This window comes from Pseudopodoces humilis, chromosome 1 (assembly GCF_049639895.1).
Source record: "Pseudopodoces humilis isolate 2021_Gansu_Grassland_sample_001 chromosome 1, ASM4963989v1, whole genome shotgun sequence".
Lineage (NCBI taxonomy): Eukaryota > Metazoa > Chordata > Aves > Passeriformes > Paridae > Pseudopodoces > Pseudopodoces humilis.
The window spans coordinates 139,220,852-139,240,420 of NC_142200.1; the positions used below are offsets into that span (position 1 = coordinate 139,220,852).

General features: G+C 41.1%; 1 protein-coding gene across 1 annotated transcript; it reads left to right on the forward strand.

The window, feature by feature from the left end:
- The first annotated feature begins 1,731 nt into the window (after nucleotides 1-1,731).
- On the forward strand, nucleotides 1,732-6,346 carry GJD4 (gap junction protein delta 4). The gene is made up of 2 exons (XM_005518676.2): nucleotides 1,732-1,839; nucleotides 4,591-6,346. Exons 1-2 carry the CDS (start codon nucleotides 1,776-1,778, stop codon nucleotides 5,766-5,768), a joined length of 1,242 nt encoding a protein of 413 aa, XP_005518733.1. The 5' UTR covers nucleotides 1,732-1,775; the 3' UTR covers nucleotides 5,769-6,346.
- Nucleotides 6,347-19,569: the final 13,223 nt, after the last annotated feature.

Below are 19,569 nucleotides of genomic sequence, written 5' to 3' on the forward strand. Positions count from 1 at the left end.
GTTAAAAACATCATGACAAATCATAAATAGAACTTGGTAACAGAAGAAATGAAAGTTTGGCAAATATTTTACATAAATCAATTCTGAAACCAATAACGTTTCCACATTTACTACTGCAATTAAAAATCTTTTTAAACAGGTTTTGAAGGGCCATCTTTTCAAAGCCCACTTTTATGCTTTCCTTAGGATGGTGCTTACTACAGAGAGGACTCTCAGTGTGTTCTGCCAGGGCATTGCAAAGCCTGTGAGCAGAGAGCTGGGGAGAAAGTCTTTGTGCAGATATATTTTACTTTATGAAACTATTAGTTTTACCTTTTACCCAGGTCAGATGTGATCAGTCATAAAGCTCAGCCCAGCTGCAGTGCCCCTAATTCATGGAGTATCTCCCTGCAGCTCCTTCTGAGCTCCCCTTGCTCCCCCAGAGCAGTCGTGGGTTGAAGCACACAAGCAGGGCTGCAGTGCCCAGCCTGTGCCTGGGCTGTTGGCACCCCACAGGTGTCAGGAAATCACTTTTCCCCCTTACTGTATCACACACAGACTCCTTCACCTGCTTTTCTAGTGATTGTTACTATTTTATGACTAAGTTTTCACAGTATGTTTGTCCTCGCCACAGCACAGATTAAAAAGGACAGAGCAGCATCCCAGAACTGGCTGGACAGTGGGTGGAAGATGCTGGAAGACTATTTTCCCTGAGGTAACCTGGGTGAAAAATGAGGCAAGGAATGAAAAGCTGAGTGTTATTTTCACCCCTGCTTTTTCCTGGGGTACAGCAGAGTAACATGTTGTCCAGGACAAGGAGCACTGACCCCACAGGCATTCTGCTCCAAGTGGGAGCTCCCTCCACCACTGCTGAGGGGCTGCTGGGTGTCAGATTGCTGGCCAATCACCCTTAAGATCTTTTGAGTCATCTCCAAGCAGTTTGAGTGAAGTACCAAGTGGTTTCAGCCGAGAGGACTGACATAAATTAAAAATGAGCGACCTGTGGCATCTTGAAAACCAGCCCCACCCTTAGGATTTTTATTTTTTAAAGCTTCCCTGGTTTTCATCTTGCCTGCAGGGAGGCTCAGCCTGCTGGCTGGCTCAGCACACAGAGGAGAGTTTGGTCTGGCTGTGATTGACAGGGCCATGGTGTTCTGTCAAAGAAATTTTGATTTAGAAACCAAGTGGTTTTGGGAAATTTCAATGGGATAGCTTCCAGTGACCTGAACTGATGTTGCCTTTCAAACACAGGGATGATCATCCTTTTCTATCCCCTTTCCTTCTCTTCTTCATCTGCAATTCTTGTGGGGAGACAGAGAGGTCTCTGTTATTTCCCAGTCTAAGCTATTTTTTCTCCTCTCCCTGTCTTTCACCACTGAAGTATCTCAGCAATGCCAGGAGGCTGCTATGGCCCAGGAGGGTAAGAATAGTCTACAATGGCAGAGATCCCTCCTGTTGTTGTTTGTCCACTTGCAGTTGCCTGGACAGAGGATCCACACTGAGGTAGGAGCAATTGGATCTGACAAGCTAGAGCTTCTGCAAGACGTGTTAAAGCCTGAAGAAGATCTACATTCAAAACTAACAGTCCTGTTCAAATCCTCAAAATAATCCTTCAACACATTGTTTTGGCTGAGTTCCTGATTTCTGTCCATGACTGTTAGCAAAAATTCCTTCCTCTTTTTTTTTTTTATTCCCTTGTTTTACCCCCTTTTTTCCCTGTCTAGGTCTAATCTCCTTTGGAAATGACAGAACTGTTAGGACATCAGGAGCTGGAACTGTTTTGAGCCTGTTCAAACATGGAGCACTGGGACTCACTGGGATTTTTGATAGTCACACTCAACTATAATGTGACTATTGTAGGTAAGTACTTTAAAAGAGCTCTCTTTTTTCTTTTGCTGCTTCATATCCTGAAGCCACCCAAGTGCCCTACTGATAATCAACTTTCATTTCAGGCTATGGCTCTGGGATCTGTACAGTAAGTTGTTTTTGTGATCCCTGAAGATCACAAAATGAAGAAGAGGTTAATGTATTTATTTTCTTGTTAAACAGATTACTTCTCTCTCTGTGATAGGTTTTTCCTGAACATTGAGTAAAATATTCTGGCAAGGTTTTCAGATTTGGGTCTTCTTGATCACAGGGCTTCCTGCCAGCTGGAGGAAGGGATCATGGTAAAAACACACAGAAGTAATGCTGAACTTATACCACATAAAGTGAATGGTAGAATGTATGGAATAGCTTTCGTAACAAATTAAAAAGTTAAAGAAGAGGACAGAAGACCCACTGTCTTTTACAGGAAAAAGTTTGTGGTTGCTGCCATTGTGGTTAATTATTGCTTTTCATTCCTTATTTTTGTAAACAAATATGCATCACTTGCATTAAAAAAAAAAACAAACAACAAAAAAACCCAAACAAACCAAAGCAAAATGCCAGTATCTTTTCCTTAGGTAACCGTTTGCTGTTTATTTTTCTCCCCACTATTATTTAAATAAGATTCTGTTCCTCTTGGGCTACTTTGAACAAAGTGTGAGCCAGAGAAAAACTTTCAAGGGCCCTTTAAAGACTCTTTGCCTGCAGCAGTTGCTGTAGTTTATGCTGTGCACTGCAGGGAGCATCCAGCTGAGCCCCAGCAGGGTTGCTGGAGAGGCTTGTTCTTGTATGTTTAATCAAGATTGGGTCTTTAGGGATGGGGATGCATGCAGGGGTTATCTCTCAAATGTATGTCACACTAAACTACTTCCTAAGGAGCCATTGATTTTTCTTAAGCAGTGCTCCCTATTGTACATGTTCTAATTAAAAATTGATAGTGAAATAGCATGTAGTATTTTGAACCTAATTAACTAATGAGCGTCAAAGACTTTGAGGTCCTCACAGGGAAAAAAACTGCTGCCTAAAGATGAAACATGGTTTGCTAAAGATGATAGATTCTGTAGAGCTGGTGTTTCCTATTGACCCACACTATCAAAAAGTGAGTAAGCCTGCAAACACAGGAAGCTGGAAACACAGCAAAACCACCACTACAGCTCAGGTGATTAAAGATAAAATGAAAGGCCTCAATTTTTATGGCTGGATAATATATTATTTTGCCAGGAGCAGCAGTTTCTCTGATGCTCTCTCATGAACCTTACATATTCTTCACGTTTTTCCACTACAGAGTGCAGTTTTACTGTTCTAGCCCATAATCAGTCTACTGGCCACAAATGTTTAGAGGGCACTTGAACAGTATGTTTAGTACAATATTAGGTATCACATGATGCTGTGGAAATATTTGGATATTTTAAATTCACACCAACTACTGGGAAACAGCTTTATGGAAAATACAGAAGAAAATTCTCCAAGGCAACACAAATAAATAATTGTATAGTTTATAGAAAAATGCTTTGAATCTGGATTTTTTAAAAGCCTTTATTGGTGCTATTTCACAGATTGCACACAAAACCTTGTGTGCATGTGAGATATGCACTCACTATTAATGGCTTGAGCTTTCAGTACATTTCTCAGCCATTAATTCTGTATAATATACTTCTCTTTAGTCACTGTGTCTTGCTGTTTCTCTGCCTGTGTTTACAATTCCTGTCTTAACTATTCTTTAAAACAGAATTAATCTTCTAATTATTTTATGGGTTTTTTCCCCCCTTTTTGTTTTTAAGCAGTTTTTTTCCTCTTTTCTTGTAAGGGATTATTAAATTAAATTACTTTTTCAAAACTTTATAGGGAATTACTGACAGGATTAAAAAAAGAAAAACATGAGAAATTCAAATGCTAAACTTAACTTCAGATGTTGAATGTGTGTTTGTACAGAATGAATTTTTAACTTTTGACAACAGAATAGTGTATCTTTAAGCCTTTCCATCCTGCCCAGAAAAAGATTTTAGACTTTCATGGAATCATAGAATGGTTTGATAGAAGGGAACTTCAGGTCTGAGTGGAGAAAAGCTTCTCACTGGGGTGAATGAAGGTTGGAAATCATGGCCAAGATGGGGCAACCAAAGAAGCAACAGAGAGAAATGGGGTGCACATTTGCACACACAAATGTGTATTTGTAGAATGCTTGGAATAAATTTTCTAATAATGAAAATAATAAGTAATTAATGGCTTGCTAGTAAATAGCATTCTAGACACACCTGAAGAGATTTAGTTGGCAAAAGTGAACTTTTCATACAGTGTCACGGCAAAGACCAAGAACAAATACTATGTCATGGAGCAATCTTTTCTGTCTAGATGAGTCTCATACTGTGTTACCTGATCTGTATTATTGAAATAGGACAAAATTCAGGTGCAGGAATCCAATAACAAGGAAAAAATGTAAGCGAAACAGGATTCTTCAGTCAGTTTTGTTCTCTTTTTATCAGAGTGTTTTTATTATGTTTCAGCTGGCATGGCTTATTGTGTGTTTAACTCCTACATTGTGGAGTTTAGATGAAGATTATGGAATATGTCAACTACACATTTTCACTGAATTTTCAGTCCCAGTTCCAAAAAAAAAAAACCCAACAAATGGAGCTAATAAGAAGGGAGACTATTTCTTCAAATGCCTCATGTATAGAATCACTGCTTGACCTACCTTCCTTCTCAGGCTCTGACTCTTTTCTCTTACCTTTCCTTCTCTTGTAGGGAAGATCTGGCTGATGTTGATAATTCTGCTGCGAATGGCAGTGGTGGTGTTGGCAGGCTACCCCCTCTACCAAGATGAGCAGGAGCGCTTTGTCTGCAACACCCTGCAACCAGGATGCTCCAATGTTTGCTATGACTTGTTCTCCCCTGTATCTCACTTTAGGTTCTGGCTCATTCAGACTGTGTCTATCCTGCTGCCTTATGCTGCATTCAGCATTTATGTTTTGCACAAGGTAGCTATGTACATGGTAAGAATGCACTGTCTGGTGAATGAGTGCAAGAGGAGCAAGGGTTTATCAAGCCACAAAGATGTGAAGGAGGTCTGTAGAAGTGCAGTCGTCAGTAGAGTAGATTGTGGTGCAGGCAACCTAAGTGTCCTTAATTTTTCAGGGGCATATACCATTCATCTTTTTATTAGGACCCTACTTGAGGTTGCCTTTGCAGCTGTGCAATACTTTCTTTTTGGATTTTTTGTTCCTGACCGCTTTTCATGCTACCACTCACCTTGCACAAGCACTGTTGATTGTTATATCTCCCGGCCCACCGAGAAATCCATCATGATGATTTTCATCTGGGGGGTCAGCAGTCTGTCCTTCCTGCTCAGCCTTGCAGATCTCATCTGTGCTCTCCGGAGAATGACAGCAAGAAACCAAAAGAACAAGCTGCTGGCAAAGCTCTGCACAGAGAAGGAGTTCATGCTACATCCTCCCCCAGTCCAGCACAGCAGCTCTTCTCCACCTCAAAATGGGGATGGCCCAGTAGCAAATAGCTGTCAGACCAGTGATGGCTCCTGCTCACTTCTCTCTGAAGAGGAAGAAGAGGCTGTTCTTCATCCTGAAGGTGTCCCTCAGCAAAGTGCCAGCACTAGCCTCAGCAATAAGTGCTGTGTATCAGGGGACCTTGCTGTTAAGCAACAGAGCACTGAAGAACTCTCGTGTGCCAGTGACCACCAAGGAACTCCCTGCAGCCAAGTGAGACCCAGAGCTCAGCAAGACTTCATTACAGATGCTTCCCTGGCTTTGAGACCTCGGATCCAGTCTCCCCTTGCAGTTTCTTCCTCTGCTGTTCAGAGCAAGCTTTTAGGATTCTACCCTTCAGCTGAGCTAAAAAGCCCTGATGCACAATCAAATTATAGCAGCACTAGCTGCCTGAGGTCAAAAAAGTCAGAATGGGTATAGAAGCCAAAGTGAGCACTATGCTGTGACCTTGACAGGAAAAATCATTGCATCACTGAAGAGGCTTCAGGGAGTTCCAGCTGCATCCCTTGGCTGTGGCTATGCTGCAGAGACACTCTACTGTGCTATGCACCTCCATTAGAAAAGAAGAAAATCTTTGGATAAGTGGGTGAAGGGTATTACATTAAGGGACATGTTCTTTAGAAGATGTGACATCTTTATGTTTTTCTGCATGTAGATGGTTTTAAAAGGCTGTGGACTGTCACTGATGTGACTGACCTGGTTTTCCAGAGTATGTGTGAACACTTCTTTACTCTAACCTAGTTTTATTGCAAAAGATTGAGTTTAGCAAAGATTTGTCGTCTACTGTCAGAAGCCTCATTTGTCTCTTCATACTAAATTCTCAAAGCCCACTCTAAGACAGGATATTCAAGAAGACTAGACAGTGAATAGAATAAAAAAACTTGTTTTGTGGCAAAGTGTTAATATGTTAAAACCCCTGGATCTTATTTCTTGAAGGCAATACCTCTCCCAGCTTGCAGTGCCAGGGCACTTTCTCTGACACTGATGCCAGGTGCAGTCTGACCACACCCGATATATTCAACTGTAATGACTTCCAGTACCTAGAGGGGCCTAAAGGAAAGCCAGAGAGGGACTTCTTACAAGGGCATGTAGTGATAGGACAAGGAGGAATTTCTTCAAACTGAAGTAGGGTAGGTTTAGATTAGATGCAAGGAAATTTTTATTTTACTTGATGGTGGTGAGGCAGTGGAAGCCCAGAGGAGCTGTGGATGTCCTGAATGTCCCTTCCCTGGGTGTTCAAGGTCAGGTTGGATGGAGCTTTGAGCAATCTGGTTTCATGGAAAGTGCCTCTGCCTATGGCAGGGGCTTTGGAACTAAATGATCTTTAATGTTCCTTCCAGCCTAAACCATTCTATGAACTACAATAACCTCCAAAACAGAGTGGCTGCATCCACATTAGCTGTTGGGCATGATCCTCTGCTTGAGAATTTCTCAGGAGACAACAAGGAGGTGTAAGCCAGAAGGGTGTCAGGGTGTGCTCCAGCAGCTTGACAGGGACTGAGCAGCAATGCCCATGCTCTGGCTGCACTGACACATCTACAGGGTGTTACTTCTCAGCCTTAAATAGTCACACTGGGCTCTCAATTTTAGGAGGTGGGAATGAGTCACCTGACCTGTTTTAGGGGTCTCTAAAGGTAAGATGAGTCACTTTCTAGCTATACCTATTTCTCTCACAATATGATTATCTCAGACCTGGGTTTAGGGAAAATGGATTCCACCCTGAAAGAAGGATATAGTGGCAATGTCTATATCAAAGTGCTCGCCCTATTTGTCTGACAGACTTATAATGCTACTAATTTGAAAACATGTCTAGATTGAGTGAATCACAGAAGGTTTTATTACAGTTATACTTTGTGCTTTCCTTCAGTGTTAATTCTGTTGCATTTGCATAAGCGTGGTCCAGCGCTACAGCACGGCAGTGCGTGAGATAAATTATCTTTTAGCTGCAAGTCAGTGGGGGTTGAAGGTTACACATACCTGCAGATCATCAGTGGGAGTGGATGTGGAGGAGCATGTACCCAGAGAAATGTGCTGGTGGTAGTGTCTTATAAAACAAATTATTCAGAGGGTGTCAAGAACTGGTATTTGCAGATACTGCTTGGCGCTAGAGCAGCTACGATGCTGTTTAGACCAGACACAGATCTTGCTCCTGGGCTGCCATGTAACAAGTTTCTGTAATAACTGAAGGGCTGGCTCCCATGTGCAGGACATGAAGGGACAACAGATTTCACATTCTTCCTTTTCTCTCCTGTGGGTGAAGAAGTCTTCAAGACTGTTAGGCTCATCACTCCTGTGTATTATTTCTCACATGTGTAAGGTAAAGGCTAGCAATTATCCCTTCTCTTCTGCATTCCCCCAAAATTCGGTGGCTTAATAGAGAGACAGAACTGCTCTTGAGGTCAGGAGCAAAGTACTTTGGGATCCTGAGGTAGGCTACAGGCATTTTTAATTACTCCTTTCTAAGCAAGGTTCTCCTCTCTATTACCCCTGTTTGTTTCTTTTATTGTGCATGCTTGTTGTGTGATTTGTCATTTCCAGGGTAGAAGCAGCATTAATTATTAAACTTATCATAGGCAGAAAAGCATTAAATATTTAAACTTCTCATCCTCCAAAACCTCTTTAATGGGGTCTGTGCTGATTACACATGCCATGACAAAACATTGCAACAATGAAACCTTTTATGATTCATTGCATCTTCTCAGATGTGAGAAGGAATGCAAGGCACAAATGTAGATTCAGTCGATTGCATACATCCCACAGCATGAGATATAAATAGGGTAGGAAAAATAACAAATGCATTTTGGCTGGACACAGTTTGGGTTTTTTTGTCTCTGGTTAGACATCTTTTAATGACTGAAGAATCTCATTTCAAGTTGGAAAGATCCTGTTTGTGTTTGAAATGGAAAGTGAAATTAGTGGATGTCTTCCTTAGTCTGCAGAGACTTTGAACTGTTGTGAACTTCCAGAGCTCAAAGAAATTAAAGGTGATGGTTGGGAGGGACATCCACAGTGGGGAGGAGAAAATAACAAAAGAAAGATCTGCTTGAAAAAAACAAAGAGGATCACCTCTGATTTCTCCTTGTATTCAATTTCACTGCATGTGGAGATGCTCTAGACTTGTCCAGATGTCTCAGAGTGAGAAAGGAGCTGATAGATGTGAAGCAAAGAAGCAGCAAGGCTTTCTGCTGTTAAAACAAAAATTTAGCCTTTTAAACTCATGTATTGGTTTTGTAAGTCCTTCCAGAAATTATTACATACTCAGAAAAATGTTCAGAAGGTTCTTATTATGTTTATCTATGTGTCTTTAAATAATTTCTTAACCCATCTGCTTCAGAAAAGCATTTCAAAGGTGGGTTGAAAGCACAGTACTCCTAAAACTGCCTTCAGGTAGCTTCATCTTGTGCTCAAAGTGTGGGTGTCACTTGCACCCTGAAGGGGCTTGATGGAACAATACAGAAGATATATATATATATATTTTTCATCCAGTCTCATGTGGTACTGAGACTATAGAGGAAGGAATTGAGCTCCCTGGAAATAAGAGTTGGAACTGATCAGAAAAATCTATGATCAAATAGTTTTTGTGTAAGAAAAAAAAATTATTGGAAAATTAAAAAATGTCATAAAAATGTTGTTTTCAATTGCACTTCTACAGCACTTCTCTTGCTAAATAAGTATCTAGTAGGCTGTTGGAGACAGAATTTTCATGTTTTCTATGCAGCAAAATCAAGCATCACTGGAAGTTTCTGCAGAATGAACATGATTAAAAGAAAAAACCAATTTTGTTACCTCTAACTAAAATAGATTAAAATTTTTCTCTAAACAAATTTTGAATGTCTTTTTTTTTTTTTGTTTTGTAATATATTTTTAAATCCAAAATAAAAGCCAAACTAGTTTAGAAGCCAAGTTTCAGTCTGTTATAATCACTTTATTCTCTTGTTGCACTTTTTAGGTTGGGTCACTGATTTCCTCTCAGCAACATAACAGAAAGCTGTGACTCTCTTCTCTTGTGAAAGGCACTGTAGACAGGTGTCTAGGGAATGCATAATTTCCTGTCAGCAGCAGTTGTTCTCCATGAATATCCCAGTTCAGCCCAGAATAAGTATTAAATCTAAAGTTAGCAATGTACTCTTTCAAGTTATTATCTGCCCTTACACGATACATCATTATTTCAATTATTAGCTTTCTAATAGAAATCCTTAAAGAGCATATTAATTGGACATTATATTATTGTAATTTCATGGTTACAATGGAGAACAGATAAACTGTTACTGCTTGTAATATTTTAGGACAATAAAGAAATACATCTCAAAATATAGGACAGTAGAGTAGTTCAAAAGTCTGTTCTTTAACTTCTGTCTTTTGATCTACTTTTAATAGCCCGAAGTTCTCAGCTGACAGAGATGTAATTTTACAGCGTAATGGCTTACATTGTAATTGAGTTGATAAAATGTTCTGCAGATTAGATGGTCTCTGCTCACTCATAGCATGAACTCTTGGCCTGTGATACCCAGCAATGCCAGCTCTGAAAAATGAGTTCACTAAGGCAGAAATCTGATCAGAATGTATCAACTGCATCTCTACATTAAAATTATCCAGCATCCATGTAGACAGATTACAATCACAGTTTGCTTCACTGACTTCTGATTTCTCCCACTTTACTGTCTGTTTCCTTCCATTTGGCTTGACTGGCAGGAGGTCCCAGGTCATCTCCACAAGTGTAATTTATTCATGGGAGGGCACACACAGTGCTCAGTCTGAGAACAGTTTTATAATCTTGTGCTTTTCACACTGTGGAAGTGCCAGGAGGTAGAGAGTTGTCTCTAATTCAGTGTCTGCAGGTAACACTTTGAGTACTGGATTAGCTTTGAAAAGCTTTCACTGATAAACAATTTACTGAGTGAGAATGATGGCAGATTTTGAGCTTGTTGTTAGAAACTGAGGTCTATATATGCTGCTCTCAAGAACGATGGGGGATTTGGGCTCGACAATCAGAAGTAATTTCCTTCATTTCTGGATTTCCTATCTGAGTATCATCTATTTTGCCAGTGAGACTTTAGGCACCAGAGTATTTTCTGTCACTGAAAATGTTACTTTTAGCAAAGAAAGAACAATAATGGAAATAAACAGGAGATTTTGACCTAGCAGAATAAAATTTTGCATTTTCCCTGTGATGACTTGCCTTTTCCTTGCATTGAAGATAGGCAATTTTTTTTAAGAGAAACCATGATGCTTTCAGAGCCCCACTTGTCCTGACAAATTAAACACCCACATAGACACCCACTCCTTCTACTCATTTCTCTATGAGTCAGTGTGAGTGATTCTTACTTCTGACAGACAATATACAGTGCAATGAGCTCCTTCTTTCTGGCACAAACTTTAAAGCTCTGTGCTATCTTTGGAGGTCTAGTGGAGATATTCAGAGGTAGGCAGATGAACAACTTGTACACATTGGCTAACAAATCCCAGTTTTTTTCTCCTTCAGCAAGCCTCTTTCTAAAGCATTTCTCTGAAACATAGATAAGAACTATCTGTAACACAGTTTACAGTTGTGATGCATTGACAGACACCTGTTTGTGCAGGTTCACCAGAGACTTTCATGTCCAACCTGATGACTTGATGGGACTGGAAAGCACCACAGGATTTGCATTGCAACCCCACTTCAGCCTCCCATCAGTGACTCAGAACTGATCCCACGGGCTACCAACCTTTATGAAGTTCACAAGGTGAGCCAATATTAAGGAATGGTCCATAGATATTTTTTGTAATATAGACAGACAGACAGATGTGGTAACAATCCACCTCACAGCCTGGAGTTACTTGGAACACAGAGCTACTTCAATTTAGAATCAATCAATCAGTCATAATTTTCAGAGCTTATAGCAATAGACTGAATTGTGCAGATAAATGGGAAATATTTTCTTCAAATTAACAATATCTGAGAAATATATTCCATGACTTTTAGATAGAAATATTGACAACCCCTTAGAACAGCAGTCTTATGCTCCATATTTACTTAGCCCTCTGTACTTCAGCAAAAATCCTTAAAGTAGTATAGGGGAAAAAAAAGAAAAAAAAGTCAGGAGTTGATTAAAAAATCCAAACAGTTGCTTTATTTGTACATGAGGTTCCTGAAATATTTCTACAAGGCTCAGTTCCAGAAACAACTTGGCTCAGCATACTTTATCTTTTGAGAAGTTTTTGCTACAAATTAAAAACAAAGGCTTAAGCAAAACATTTAGGCTTTTTATTTTAGTTGACATGCTCATTGGTATCCATCAGTAATATTTTTGTTTTGTAGAACCTGGGATTCAGCCCACTCTAGAACCTGGGCACCAAGTCAGCTGAAATAGAGTCCCACATTGCTTCTGACACCAATTTCAATACAAATTCTGCCCTAATTTTGGAGTATCATAAGAGTAGTTCATCTGGGACACCAAAATACAACTTTCATGTCTCTCTAGTTCCTACAGAGCTGCTCTCTGCATCCCTCAGGCAGCCTGCAGGTCCTTCCAATACAGACTGAACACCTCCAACACCGAGGGCTTCTGCTGATAAATGAGAATTTAGTGGATGTCTAAAAACTAATCCCATGCTATAGGGTTACATTGAGAAACTGTTGCAAAGCTAAGGCCAGACAGGGCAACTGTTTAATACAATTGTGAGCACAAGTCTGTGGCTGCAAAGTTAACCATAGATAAATTTATTTGGACTGGAGAGTCATCAGGATCTTCCACAAAAATGGGCTATACAAAGCGTATCATGAAGTTATGGGTGCCTCAATCAGCCCCTGACAAGAGCTCACCCACCATCTCAGTGAGCACTGAGCTCTGTTGGAGTGTTCCTGGGAATTTCCACGTTAGTGTCCACGTTAGTGTTTGCAGGATTTAGTTTGTAAAGAGGAAGTGCTGGTAAGTGCCAGCTACTTCCCATTCTGCCAGTGTCTTTATATTCTCTCTGTCTCGATGCCAGGTGGGCTCTCATGGTGCAGAAGGCTGTGCTTTTCCAGTGCACCCTGTGTGAGGCTGTCCCAGCTGCCAGCACACGCCTCAAAAAGCAGTGAGGGACAGCCTCCACTATCCATCCAGGAGAACCACTTCCATAGCTTCCACGATCTTTGCCACTGTGTTTCCAAAAAATGAGGTGGAACTTGGTTAGCAGATTGTCTGTTTTGCTGTATTTGACTGATCCAGCCCACCAGCAGAAGCCATGCAGCTACTGAAGAGGCAGGATCCTGGTATGAAGGGTGACATAGGGAAGGGGAAAATGTGATAAACATCATCTTCAGCTGCATACAATTCATTCCTTGCTTTTTTTCCCTCTTTGCCTGACTTGATCCATCTCCTCCTCCATGTTATGCTGGGATGAGGTGAGCAGCCTTGAGGCAATGGAAGATGCCAACTCACGGTAAGTCCATTTTCCAGAAAGGATTCCCTTGCTTTGTCATGGCCTTGGCAGTCACTCTTACACTGGTGATATTTTCTGTCCATCCAGAATTGTCTCCCAGTGTTCTTTATGTCTAACAGAGGTCAGGTAGTGACCTTGAGGAAGGTGGTTCCCATTTGTACCTCAGTGCCTGGCAATTTGAAGGGAATGCCACCAGCACAGGCATTAGTGGTGATGACATGTAATGTAGGTCACAGGAAGCTGAGGAAAAGCTGCTCTGCCTGCAGCCATGTGCCTTTTGCAGCTCTGGGATTGACTTAATCGACCAGGCTTTTAACTGAGAGGAAAACCTTTGCAAAAGCTACTTTAGACTGTCAATACAGACCAAGAAGTTTTATTGGCAGAAAACCTTACCAGAGACAGGTCTGTGAATGTGAGCACGTTTCTGGAAGCTCTGTTTTATGGGTTTTCCCATCAGAATGAGTCTGCCTTGTTAGGAGTGTGCCAGCTGTGTGAGCTCTCAGGCAGGCAGCTGTTAGTTGTGCTTGGAGACTGGTCTCAAAGAACAGAGGGACTTTTGTCCTTCTCTTGAAGATTTATGTAGCATTTAGGTCCAAACACATGGTGACATTAGTCTGAAGAGGTCTGTAGCTAGGAAGACTTTACATCATCTTGGCTATTTTTCTTAAGAAATAGAAGAATTGTAGCTCAATGCTGTCAGGTGCCAAGTTCCCTTAAGCTCTAGTTAGTGCACACCAGGAACCAGAGTCCCATCTGTCAAACGCCCACTGATGGACATGAGCATGGAGAACTTGTGGGTGTTTTTCTGAGAGTGAGCGCTTCCTCCTGGCTGCCAGTGCTGTGTAAAGATGGAAGCTTTACAGCCCACGGATCTGGTGGGCATCCAAGTCTGGTCCTTGGCCCAGGCTGAACCCCTGCTGCCTTCCTTCTCCTCTCTGCCATAAGATATTGGTGAGCTGGTGTTGGGCTTTTGGAGAGGGTAGGAGGCTTCCACACTAAATACCAGGGCTAAGACAGTTCTCAGACAACGTCTGAAAATGCCAGGTTCAGGTATAAGACCTTCATTCCTCATAGTTTTTTGCTCTTTAGCAGTACTTAGCAAGCTGAGTTACCAAAGATTTTGTTTCAGGAAACATTAGATTGAAGCACGCTACTATTTTATTTGAACATATTTGCTGCTCTCTAGAGGAGCTGGTGGAACTTGCATGATTTAAGGATATGTGTTTATGTACTTTAAGTGGTTCTAAAATTTGGATAAATGAAGAAAACTTCAAACATAAGGTAAAACAAAGGAAGCAATAGACTTTCTAAAATTTTATCAGGAAATGAGGCAACAGAAAAATAAAACTTAAAGTAAAGAACAGAGAAGTTAATATACCACAAAGAGGTAGAAGAAAGCATGTGAAGGGACTGCCAAAAGAGGTGATACTAAAATAACACCTTTTCAATAAATTAAGTTTATACTGAATAAATTATTACTATACCAATCAAAGGCCTTATCAAGAATAACACTCCCCACTCCAAATCCTTAGCAGATAATGTGGAGAGTGGTTTTAAGGGGTCAAAGAGGTCAGAGCAGTGGCTAAGAAGAAACCTCTCTACAGAAAATCAAGACTATACATTGTGCCAGCTTGTAAAAAGACATGAGAGAGCCCAGCAAAAAATGTAAGTCTTGAGGAAACAGCAATTAAAGAACTCATCAGCAAGAAAATACTGAAATCTTGTAACAGAGATGATAAAAATAATCACCAGCCTCTCTTGGGACGGTTCAGCTCAAGGTTAAGACACCTACACTTTGTCACACAGCTTTGATGTCCGTGTCCATAGTCCCCCTACTCTTTGAGGAGATCTGGTCAAATCCAGAGCTGGGCTGCAATAAATTGCCTTCAAAGTATCCCATGTTATTAGAGTTGCCAGAGGGTAGCTGTGATATTCACCTGTGTCTTTCAGACATGACAGAGAATTACAGGAGACCCATGCTCATTTGGAGAGGCAGGTAGAGACTGGTCAGGAATCTCCAGGATCACCTGGAGCCCATGTCTGAGCAACTGAAGTGAGGCCCACAAGTTACTTAGAGCCCAGATTCTGCTTCCACGATCTACTGACTACATTTCTAACACTCTGTTGACTACGATAAGAGTTCATACAATGACTTACCTTAAAGAACCCCTATACTGAGATACCTACCTGTATTTATGTCCTAGTCTAGAGCTGATCCTCAGCCTTCCCCTAAACATGACACTTGGAGAGAAAGGGGTGGAGGGAAGAGGAAGGAAAAAAAAAAGGTATGAAAATGTTGAGAAATATTTAAGCAGTGATATCAGCTAGAGAAGTACTGCTATAGAGGATATTACCTTTCAACAAATGTGATCCTGGTTTTTATTCAACAAAAGAGACACAGAAAGCTCAGTCGGGAGAATAGTATTGCTGCTGACCTGGAATAGCACATGATGCCAAACATTTTCACAGTAGAATTATTTAGAAAGAGAGAACAAAAGTCAAAAATCACACTGGTCATACCATTCATAGATTTCAAAAAGACATCTTGCAAGCCATCACCACAACACTCCAAAATCTTCTAAAATGCCGAAAAAAAAATTGACACTAGAATCTGACTTTCACAAGTACACTCAATATGGCCACATGGTCATACACTGAGCTCTTGGAATTCTTATGTGTGTTGTTGCTAAAGACTTAGCTGAGAGATGTGCATGAAGGAAGTGTTGTATTTCCAGAGGAATATGGTAGGAAACATAAATACATGGCTGGAGCAAAGCTTCTATAAAAACAAAAAGATTGTCCAATGCTGACAGAGACAGATGATCTCAGTATCAGGCAAACACAGTTGCATCAGAACCTGCCACTTCAGCCATTACTTCAAAAGACAAGACATTTAGCAGTAGACACATTTTATTTTAGGAGACATTACATAAAAAGTTTTTTCTTCCCAATGTTAGTGACCACTGACCGAAAACAAAAAATGGAAGGTGTTTTTTAAAAGAAATGCTCTTTTCTCAAAGACTGAATATAATATAATTTAATGTAAAACAACTTAGCACTTTCCTTCCAAGAGACTGAAATTAGCTATAAAACTCCTTATATTCAAAACCTTCCACAATTTAGTTGAGATGAAACTAATAGTCAGTCTATAAAAGTTGCTGTATGCACATTATGTACTTTCAGCTGCCACAGATTGTTCACTGTTGGCTTTTGGACCTTACAGAAAATTTTATCCAGAATAATTTTCCATTAACTTCTTTTAAGACATACAGAAATATACAATTAAAAAATTATTCTTGTCTATTCTATTTTCCCAGAAGGAATTATGTTTGAAATCACTGTGTAAATTCATGGGTTAAGTCCTAATTCAGAAAAGCACTCTTGTTCAGGAAAACATTTATGCACATGCTTACTTTAAGTATCTTATAAAATCTCACTGAAATCAATAGGACTTTGGCATGCACTTAAATAGTCCTTACCACCCTACATGCTTATGATCCACTTCTATTCAAGAAAGCAATCAAGCACAAGTTTCTGAATCAGGATCTAAAGGTATTCTGTGAAAACCATTTCTATTCCAAGCTCTACTTATAAATTAGGTTTTTTGTGATTTTGCTGCTTTTTTTTTCATTAAGAATGTATAACGTGAATGTGCTTTGCTTCATTTTAAGCTGCAAAGGCCCATTTTATGTACTGCTTGTTAAATCAGATTCTAATGATTCTTTCCCGCATGCAAATCTTTCCTCTCATTCATGGATTGTATTTAAATTCTGCTCAGCTTGTATTCATGATGCCTTGTCAGTGATTTGCATTGCTCTGATGCGTTTGCCCTGGTTGCACCCCTCACTCACTTTGGCTTGAGAACATAGAAGCCATAAATAACTCTTTAGCTGCTAAAAACAACACACACAATTCTTGTACACTAATGAGCTCGAGGATGGCAGCAAAGAAGCTCCGTGTGGGTCTCCGTGGTTTCCTGGTCTGGCTGTTCCTAGTGCCCTGCTCTGTCTCTTGGAAAAATAAGATTTTACAACTTGTTCTAGCAAAACATTTCTTCCCTGCGTTTTGCAAAAAAGTAACTTCAGTTTAAAACCCACAATGATAAATGTGCTTTCCACCCTGCAGGTTTGAAGGGGGGAAGTTGTGCATCTCCCTGCAGAGTGATGCACAGAACACACAGTGCCCAAAGCTGCACAGTCTCCACGGGAAACATTCCCCCTTCCTTTCCTAAAAGTCAGATTTAATTCTGTTCCCTCCCTACATCTGGAGAGAAAGCCAAAGCAAGTAATTTGTTTCCTAAGCCAGATGGCTACATTTTTTGATTTACATTGAAAGAGACCATTTAGATTTCAACCACTGAGAAATGATGAAGGTATCATGTCTCAAACACATTTCTGTTCATAGCATGAAAACTATTCTTTCTAATTACAGAAGATGTGAAAATGGGACATTCTGGTCATAAGTTTATTTTTGGAAAAAGGTCAAGTAGAAAAAAATAATTCGAGACTATCTTTGTGAAGAATGTCACGTATAATTATCAATGACAGAAGTTTGGAGGAAAGAACTCTTGACTAATGCATTTAAAGCATACCTAAAAGCATCTAACAAGTCACATGTAAGGCAAAACCGATGGGATAAGAACTCTTCCTTAATGCAACATATTAAACAAGTAAGGTAGCGTTCAAGAGAAATAGGCCAGCATTCTCCTTTATAATATATTAGGCATCTACAGGAATGTGGCCGTGTCTTTCTGACTAAATTTCTATTTTCTTGGAGAGCTGGATTTTAAGAAAGAGCATCTTAGTTCTGTATTCTGCTTGTCGCAGCGGTGGTGAGCCCTGCCCAGAGGGTGCCAGCGGCGGTGTGTGCAGGGTCAGAGCAGGGAGCGGGGCTGGCATCTCCCCCCACGGCCCCGCCACGCTCGGCTAGAGGAGAAGCTCCGGGAAGGCTGACAAAGCGGGAGCAGGAGCGGTGGAAGGGGCTGGCGCTGGAATTCCCGGTCTCCCCAGCGGAGGGCACTGCGGGATGGAGATCGCTGCACATCCCTCATCCCTCATCCCTCATCCCTCATCCCTCATCCCACATCCCGCTCCCGCCGCTGTGCCCGCACAGCCTCTCCTACCGCAGCCCCTTTTCCTGCCGGATTCCTTGCCCGGTGCAACTCCAGAATTGCTGTGAACTTTCTTTTCCATACCTACCTACCGTAGGGAATGGGAGGATGGAGCAATTTCCCTCCAGTCTTGCACAAGCTGATTTCGGCTGAGAGCTGCAGCAGAGCCGGACACTGCGGGCATGGGGCTGTGGCCTTTGGGGCTGCTGTGGGGACATTGGTGGGGAGGCCACAGGTGTGAGAAAGTGCTCATGAAACGGAGCTGTACTGAGGACACAGAGCAGAGTCGGGAAATCCAGGTTTTCCCCCTAGAGTTACATTTAAGATTCATTAGCCTGGGTATTATTACTGCAATTTCTGCCTCACAAGAAGAAATTTGATTAGTTCACAAGTGAATGTAAAGTGTTTTGAGATCACAGATAAGAGACTAGTGGGAGCAAAGAAGTGCTATCTCAGCCTTCAAAAAGCTTGGTTCAGCATTTGACCTTAGGTGCTAGTTTCTGAGGTGTTTTGACTACCCTTAGTCACCTCAGATTATTGCTCCATATTTTAATACCAGACACTAGCTATTTCCATATCACCATAGCATTTATGGTGTGTGATCCTTTCTGCTGAACTAGTGAAATTCATATACCTGATTACAGTAATGATGGGCAGTTATAAAAGCTTAAATTAATAGAGCTGTCTGAAGATTTCTAATTGAGTTCTCTTGAAGGCTGCCTAGAGCTCATCATGACCACATGCTGGGAGCCTGCCTTGTTTAATGTTTTTCCTTTGGACTGACATTTTCAGATCTCTTTATTCTTCTTAGTCTCATCCTATTGTTTTCAGGGTGACCTTTGTTGCCCAGCCTCTTTAATTCTAGGGAGAAATGTGCTATCTTTTCCATACCATCCAGTTTTGGTATGCAGGACAGAAAGACGGAACATGGGCAGGATGGGTAATGGAGAGAGATTGCTCTTCACTCACTTCCCTGCTGGGCCAGAAGCTGCATTGACCACGGTGTGTGGGAGTGGAAATGTGTGCCTGGAGAAATACAGGCTCTGGAATGGGGTGCAGGAGCAGGGCATGCTACAGGCAGGTAGTAACAGGCACTTTGGAGATTGGCTGTGATCCCACAAGCTGGTTTGACTGGTCCACACTGAGCTTTCCTCCAGCATGATCTTGACTGAAGGTGAGTTTTCACTCCAGGAACATATTTTGTCATTTTTCAATGTACATTATCACTAGTTCTCTCCTCTCTCACATTAGGTGGTGTGTCTATCCCATGTAAAATGTCATGTTTTTATTGGTTATGAGGGCTACCTCACTGCAGGCTGGGTTTGGCTTTTGCAATGCATGTAGTGCTTGTGACATAAGTGCATTGAGCAGTCACTGGGTTCAAGAAGTGGTCTAGTACTGAATTTTCATATTTCAAAGTAGAGATTCTCCCAAGGTCCTTCTTTCTCAGCTAGTGATTCCTTTTTAAATTTGGGCATTCTGCCTTGTCTCCCAGTACCTGTTTCCTCCTTTTAAAAATTGTTGCTGCTTTCTTCTACAAGCTTTCAGGTGTCTAGAGATGTGTTCTCCTGAGAGAACCTGGAAAAAGCCCAGGCTCTGAAGCTGGGCTTCAGAGAACACTGTGGGTAGCGTGTGCATAGAAGCACCCCTGCCTCCAGTTTTTCTACCCCACCTGGGACAGCTTTTAGGACATTTGAAGAGCTGTTT